At 38.8% G+C, this 7,936-nt stretch overlaps 1 protein-coding gene across 1 annotated transcript in view; it reads right to left on the reverse strand.

Moving 5' to 3' along the window:
* Positions 1–7,585, reverse strand: part of LOC106948581 (E3 ubiquitin-protein ligase mib1-like) — a 12,394-nt gene extending 4,809 nt beyond the window's left edge. Inside the window, exons 1-8 of the mRNA XM_015034335.1 lie at positions 7,545–7,585; positions 7,010–7,139; positions 6,415–6,573; positions 4,070–4,251; positions 3,553–3,742; positions 2,514–2,592; positions 2,237–2,383; positions 50–118 (exon numbers count right to left, since the gene is read on the reverse strand). Of these exons, the coding sequence (XP_014889821.1) occupies positions 50–118; positions 2,237–2,383; positions 2,514–2,592; positions 3,553–3,742; positions 4,070–4,251; positions 6,415–6,573; positions 7,010–7,139; positions 7,545–7,585 (997 nt within the window). The remainder of the gene's footprint in view (positions 1–49; positions 119–2,236; positions 2,384–2,513; positions 2,593–3,552; positions 3,743–4,069; positions 4,252–6,414; positions 6,574–7,009; positions 7,140–7,544) is intronic.
* Between the last annotated feature and the right edge of the window lie 351 nt (positions 7,586–7,936).

Genomic DNA, 7,936 nt, shown 5'->3' on the forward strand with positions numbered 1-7,936 from the left:
GGGATGGGGGGGGGGGGGGGGGGGGGGGGCCTCAGGGAGGTATACTTACACCAACTTAATGCCAGATTGTTGGGCTGGAGAAGATCCTGGGATCCCCCTGCCATAGTGTTAGAGCTCCCTGCTGGAAATAACCAGTCAACATTTGTTATAGCAGGAGCTGCCCTCACCAGCTCAACTGTCAACTGGCTACTGTTAACTACAGCCTCTAAAGGAGACAGGCTTTGAAGAGGAAACCAGAAAGTTGGAAGCAGCTACCACAGAGAGAAATGGAAAATGTAGATCATAGCAGCATATTTATATACTTTTTTTTTTTTTTTTGCAATCAGCCAATGCTTATAACTGACTTGGATGTTAAAATAAAAATAAAAATCCAAAAAAACAAACAGTCTGAATAAGTTAAAAGGGAGGTAGGTGTGAATTTTAGGAAGGGGATTTGCTTTAAAGCAACAGGCAGTAATTCATGGCGCAGTTTGTTTAGGATTGAAGCACTGGATGCTGCCCCTTGCATGAGTGTATGTGCGTATTGGTTTGTGTAGCTGATCAAGGCTGCCTTTACGACCAGCTGCAGAGAGTGAGATGCAAATAGGGTGAATGTGGAAATAGTTTCCCTTTTATCTCAACATAAAACATGAAAAACACCCAATAGCGAGAAGCACCAAAATAAATTGCCGAAAATTAAATTAAGTCATAGATGGTTTCTATAACAACTTAGGATCAAACAAAGATAAGATGATTAAATGTAAAATAAAGAAACTTTAGGACTAATTTCACATCATTTATCCTTATCTAATTCAGAAAATTTGCCAAAAGGAGTTTTTATTTACTAATTTTTTTTTTTTTTTAGGTCACTGCATTTTACATCAATGTCATTGGTTATACTTTTAAGTAATTAAAACTATTAACAGCTATTGATTGCTTCTCTGTTAAATTAAGTGTTATTTAATTTTAAAATTAAGCTTTAGAAGTTCACATGCAGTTCATTGAGGGAATAAATGATTTTGGACTCTTAATGGTACATTGTGAACCTTTTTTTCTTCTGGATGGAACTATTTTAATAAAAATCCAACAGCATTTAAAAAAGAAAAAAAAAATAACAGGGTGCATAAATTTGAATTTATGGTGGACTTTCAATAAACTACACAGTCCCAAAATGATAAAAACCACTCTATTCATATTTTTGCTAAATGCCCCCAAGCAAGTTATTCCTCCACCACATGTTTTACAGCCATAAAAGAGCTTCTTGCTGCACATGGTTGAATTTTTAATATTCTTGGTGAACTGGTCGAGTGTATTTTAGATTAGGAGAGTTTTCCGTTAACTTCATGACATTGTGAGGAGGTAATTCAGTCATTTGATTTAGGTGTGTTATAGTAGGGATGCATGTAAAAGTAGCAGATGCACTTTAAAAACTTTAAAACTGATTTTAAATGGATAAAGCAAGCTAAGGGAGTTCTGGGAATGACCCCGATCTCATCGATATTGAAACTTTAAACCAGATCTGAGTTAAGAACCCAACTAATTTAAATACTGCCACTAATAATGGCAGTGAAATACTCCTGCAGAAATATTCCTGAAGCTTGACAATGATCATAAAAAGCAGAGGAGTCTTCATCCACTTGACACTAAAGCTAACATTAGTTGGGACTTTTGAATACATCTTTGAGCCTGTATTTCTCATTTTGACTTTTTGTAGATTAGAAAAAATTCACAACCAATTAGAATTTATTCAAGTCTTTTTTTTTGTGTGTGTACTTTAAAAGTATTTGAAATTGTAATATTAACATTATTCAACCCACGAAAGTTCAAATAAAGCTCAAAATTAATGACACTCATGTCAAGGATGAATGTATGTATACTTTTGAAAATAAAATTTCGTGTTTCAGGGATCAATCGGGTAGATTTTAGTCAAGGCAGCAAAGCTTTAGAGAACATTCTTCCATCTAGGTCACTTAAGTTAATACATAGAAATAAGCATTTAGAATGATTGCAGTGATGAAAACATGCAGATTTAATACTGCTGCTAGTTTGTAAATACGTCTAATTGATCTCAGTTTCGTTATCAGTGTCTAAACTAGAATGAAAAAAAAAACATGATAGTAATGTCAACTAAATGGCAGAAACAATAATAAATTCAAAACGACTAAACAAAATGATTTAGAAAAGAATGAAGAAATAAGAAAGGAGTGAAATGTAAAAATGGATGGATTAAAAGGGAACACTTGGAAGATTCACTCACTAAGGTCATCATCATCATCATCATCATCATCATCATGATCAGCGGCATCATCCTCCATACCTTTCCCTCCGCAGCAGAGAACGAAGGGGGTGCGGCGTTCCACCACAGCCCGGCACTGTACGCACTTCTTCATGAGGCTGGCACAGTCTGCGGAGAACAGGCACGTGCGTGTTCACATCCGAAGGTTGGCGCAAATATGGGCGGCCGGTGTCAAGATCAAGGCTACTGAGATGTAATGTGTGTGTGTGTGTGTGTGTGTGTGTGTGTGTTGACTTACTCTCACAAGCGCACATGTGACCACAGGGCTGGAACAACACAGCGGCCTTTTTGTCAGAGCAAACGACGCACTCCTCAATCTGCAGAGGGACGCATAACACACAAAGGTTCGTTTAGTCTTAGTCATCAATTTTTCTAAAGATATGGCTGCTTTAGAAGGTGGCTGTTTTGTCTCTTGGCAAAATGTGTCGAGAGACACTTTTATCGTATGATTAAAAATAAAGGAAAGAAAAAATACAAACATACTTACTCCAGTTAACTGTTAATTAAACAAAAATATTATAAAGCAGTGAAGCATAAAGAGACACTCATCCACAACTAAATACCAAAAAGTACTTCAGTTTCACTCAAAGGACATTTTCCAAGTGCTTAAAATGTTTTGAATTTCAATGAAAATGTTCCACTGCTTTTTACAGAACTTATTTTGCACACAGACTATAAGTATGAGGTTATGAAACATCACATTATACAAAAAGTAGACAAATCAATCTATAGTTATGAATTATGAAGAACTGCAGCCAAATTACACTACAAGGCCTAATAAATATGCCAATATACTTTCCTATGAAAACAAAGAATATGATTAAATCAGCTTATAATATTGTAAGTCTACACACTAATGAATGAAACTTGTAAATGATTGCAGGTGCAAAGGATAGAGCTGGATTTACATTTTTTATTTTTTTATGTAAATATGATATAAAATATATATACTGATTATTGTTTAGATAACATATTTGATTGAATAATTCGGAGATATTTTCAAAATCCGCGTTACTTGTAGCTGACAAATATGTGCATAAAATAAAATTGGTCCCAAAATAGATTCCTGTGGGACTCTACAAATTTTTTATTATTAAAATAATTTTAAAGCAATGTGCGTTTTCTCCCTGCAAATTGAAGCCCTGAATAAATTTTTTTTCAGCCAACTTCTGTGGAACACTTCCTTTTAAAACTCATCGATTCTCACATATCAAGCTGGGTTTCATCACTCTGTTCTGTAGCAGCACCTCCAGAACCTCTGAGGTGTTTAATATTACCTTTGTTCTGGACTGAACCTGCTCCTTACAGATGAGACACTTCTTGACACGCGGCGAGCAGAGCGAGCAAGTTGCGATGTGTCCGCAGGGCCCAAACAGAGTGTCTCTCTTCATGTCCGAGCAAACCATGCACTCCTCCAGAGACTCGATGTTGCTGTTCAGAGACGGGCTGCGGGTGTCCACCTGACCGCTGGAACAATAAGAACAGTGTTAATGGGAAGATATTAGAAACAAGGGTGGATGAGGAACTGCTAATTAGCAATGCCTTATTTAATCAATCTTTTTTTTTTTTTGCTTCTTCTTATGAAGTTTGCATACTCAATAAGCATAAAAACTCTGTTGATACTTTGAGATATTCTCCATTGTCTTTACATTAAGTTCTGCCCACACACTCTCCAGGGCATAACGTCACATTTACCATACAGACCAGACTGATATTGATCTTCTCGCTGAGTTCTCAGCAAGAAAGCCGTTAAATGCGTTTCCCAATATGTCAACCAACTCCTGGGATGTTTACCTACTCTTCTCTTTGTGACATTTGGCCAAGGCCTTACAGAGACTGGGGTCCGGACAGAGGTCCAGAGGGGACTGGCCCTTTTTGTTGCGAATGGTCAGGTCTGCACCGTTTGCTGCTAGGAAACAGGCGATGGATGCTGCGCTCTTCTTCTCTGCTCCCTGGGTGCCCAAGCCCATGATTAACTGCAGAGGATGACAGAAACAGAGAAGAAAAGATGGAACCTGAGACACAAACAGCTTTCAGGAGCATCCTGATACTAACCTGAATGCTGCCATTTGAAGCATTGAGTAAGTAAGGAGGCAAAACGAGTACCGCGCCTCATGCCACTTTGACCTCTTCATATTTTATTTTTAAACAGCCACAAAATTTAGTACGTTTTATTAGAATTTTATGTGACAGAAAAAGAAACATGAAAAAAATAAAAAATAAAAAAAATAAAAAATACAACTCTTCAAATAAAACATCTTTTGGGCCTACATGCATGGTGAAATACGGTGGTGGCAGAATCATGCTGTGTCTTCTTCAAGATGTGAGATTAAAGCATTAAATAATGTAGAAAACAAAAACAAAGGAGTGTAACTATATATTTTTTTTACAAATCTATGCATATAATATAGATTTTCATGTTGCTAAACTCCATGTTCAGTTCAATACAATTAAGCTAATCAGAAAGAGATGTCACGACAGTATAACCATGTCAACCTGTCTCATCTCTCTTCCCTGCAAAACTCATCACCTCACTCATTCAGCTCAACTGCAAAGCTCCCCCAATCACAACCAATTTCAACCTTCCATCTCTGAATCTCCTCAACCAGTAACTTTTACATCTCTGCTGATGGAGCCATCGGGCCAGCTAATTCAATTCCCCTCTTGAAGGGAGGGAAGGGGTACGCGAGTGTGACCCAACTACATATTTCTCAAATTAGGCCTGCTGTCTATCCGTTTCGCTCCCCTGAGGGAGAACCGGCGAGGGCAGAACACGGGGCTCGCGGAGGAGGTGGAAAAGCGAGTGGGTGGGAGACAGAAGGTGACAGGTAAGGAAAAATCTGTCGCTGACTCGAGGCTTTAAAGTCTCCCCAGCAGCGATTAATGATGTGCCGTTAACATGGAAAGGGCTTGGGTTTGACATGCCCCCTTTTGGCCCCTTCAAAGGATTCAGGTGGAGGCGAAGCAGCGAGGCAACTGACTGCTCGGCGCTTCCACCTGAATGATGGGCTGGTGCAGACTCAGCTGTCCATTGATGCGGGTGATGGAGACTGTGAGCTTCCTGACTAAACAGGGATCTGTCGTCATCCTTCACGGCGAACCACAAACTGATTTTATTCCAAGCTTGTGAACTGAGGAAAACTGTGACAAGACAATGCTAAACAATCTAGCAGATGATAAATGCCAAAAACAATGACATGCTGCTTCAGTGAGCCGCCAAATGGGAAAAGGCAGGTAGCAGGATATTAAAGGTACAAGTATGAATTTTATAGATGCAGCTCGGCTGGAGATGTTCACGTGCTATATTAGTTTTAGAACATTTATTTAGAGCACTCTGCATCAGCGTTTTAGGTAATAAAAAGCTGCATTTATTTATTTCTGCAGCTAACCCAGAGCGGAAGTATGTAGGTGGCTTCAACTTAAAATTTAGCAATTGTTTTTACAAATATTTAAAAAATGAAATCTTTTACACCAATTTTACGATACAGATCTATAGTCTTATGTTTAGTGCATTTATAATCCTTACATTTTTTTTTCACATTTTGTCTCTTTAAAAACACAAATATTAATTATTCTAGTTTAGGTGATACACTAACAAAAAATAAGACTTGGTAAAACCACCATTCTCTGCAGATCCAGCAGCTGCGTGTCTTTTAGGACATTCCTCTACCAGATCTGCACATAGAGACAAAACAGCTCAAGGTTGGGAAGATTGGGTGTGTGGCGTCTGAAGAGCAATTATAAACACTTGCAACAGATTCTCAATTGGAGTCAGATATGAACTGTGTGTCATGAATATATGTTTTTTTTTCCATCTAAACCATTACATGTGGCTCGAGGTCACTCTCCAATCGGAAGGTAAATTTTCAGCCCAGCCTCACGGTTTTTTTTTTTTTTTTTTTGTATCTACTTTCCAATCAATTTCCAACAAAATATTTTGAAATCCCTCAATGTAACGTGATAAAATATTAAAAGGTTCAAAGGACATGAATACTTTCACAACGTACTTCAATGTGTTCCCTACCTATCAAGTACGTTTAAAAACGTGTTTCTGAAAACTTCTTAATTGGTGAAATTTTATGACACCGACACATTTGAAGTGTTGGAAAAGGGAAAGTTCAGAATGGAACTGAACGTACTGTGTTCTTGGAGGGTTCCCAGGGCTCCACTTTGCTGACATCCTGCATGTCCTGGAGTTGCCGCAACTGGGACAGTGTGTGGTGACGCAGCGCCTCGTGAAGCGGCGTGTCCCCATCCTTGTCCTGCACGTCAAGCTTAGCCTCTGCCCGCACCAGCAGCTGGAAACAGAGGAGACATGAACAAAGAATGACCCCAACAGACAACCGGAATAAGGTGACAAACACAAAATAACTTTTATTTTATGCTACGGTGCAAATGCCACATCACTGATTTATAGTGCTGCCGTGTATAGTGGGCTTCAACCCTCTAATTATGGAGTGTACTTTTGTTTGTAGTCCACAAGATGGCAACGTGGCAGTCTTAATCCAACGCTACACATTTCCTCGAAGAGCATTCCCCTCCTCTTTGAGGCAGGACATCCAACCGTGTAAATTAAACAGAGGGCTGCAATCTATTGCCTTTTGTGTATAGGAGAGGGAACTAGCAGATAACTGAAGAGAGCATGTTCACTTAGTGGCACAAGAGGGGCATTAAAAGATTAGAAGAAGTGAGAGAAAGAGAAGAAGAAGAAGAAATGAAATATAAAATACCAACCCGAACTATCTGAGTGTGCTGGCGCTCCACTGCAAGGTGTAATGCCGTCTGCTGGTTAACATTCTGAATGTCTAAGCTGGCATTGCCCTGGGAGATGGGAAAAAACAGAAGAATATAAGCATAATACCATCTGGATATGTGGACATAGGTCACCAGTGTGTAAAAAAAAAAAAAAAAAAAGAAGAAGACATTAGATAAAAAGAAAGGGAAAAACTGATTTATTTTCCATCATGCAAAGAAATGTTATTTTAGCAAGTAAAAGAGAAACAACTGGTCCGGCTTTGTGAGCCATGACAGCACCTTTTGTCATCCTGACCAGCAAAGTATCAACCAGCTAGACTGGAGAAAAATAAAATAATAAATAGAAAAAGAATAAAAATAACAGCATACTACAAAAAAGAAAAATGCTTCATGTGATTTTCATTTCCAACTGCAAATGCATCCTCTGTGGAGATGTGGAGGAAAGATAACTATTGTGATCAGGCGGTGTGTAACATCCCAACGTAATAAGACTGACTGGGAATCTGCAGTGCACCTAGAAGTGTGGTGCAGTTTCTGAATAGAAAGCTGAGCCATCACTGCGAACAAGCCCATTGCAGGAACTTAGAGGGGGAGAAAAAGCTGCCCCTGCTGAAAGGTAGCTTGCACAGTGAATGCTCACGCATCGGGATGTTGCAGCAACATTTCCGCCTTGCACCATATCCTCATTAACCCAGTTTTATCTTGATCAGGTGACTTTTCTGTAAACTCCTGTATGTGTTAGCCTTTAGGGAGCTAAACCTGCAATCTCTAAAGGGAGAAAAAAAAAAAAAGGAAGAGCATGAACCTATAATTGCAAGTGAAAGAGGATATGAGGGCCGAGCAGCACTAAAGGATACCCCTGGAGGCCGAGTGAACCTTATGGATTCAATAAAAAAAGAATAAAAA

Source organism: Poecilia latipinna, unplaced genomic scaffold (genome assembly GCF_001443285.1).
Source record: "Poecilia latipinna isolate Pla-1442-1.1 unplaced genomic scaffold, P_latipinna-1.0 Scaffold18, whole genome shotgun sequence".
Taxonomy (NCBI): Eukaryota; Metazoa; Chordata; class Actinopteri; order Cyprinodontiformes; family Poeciliidae; genus Poecilia; species Poecilia latipinna.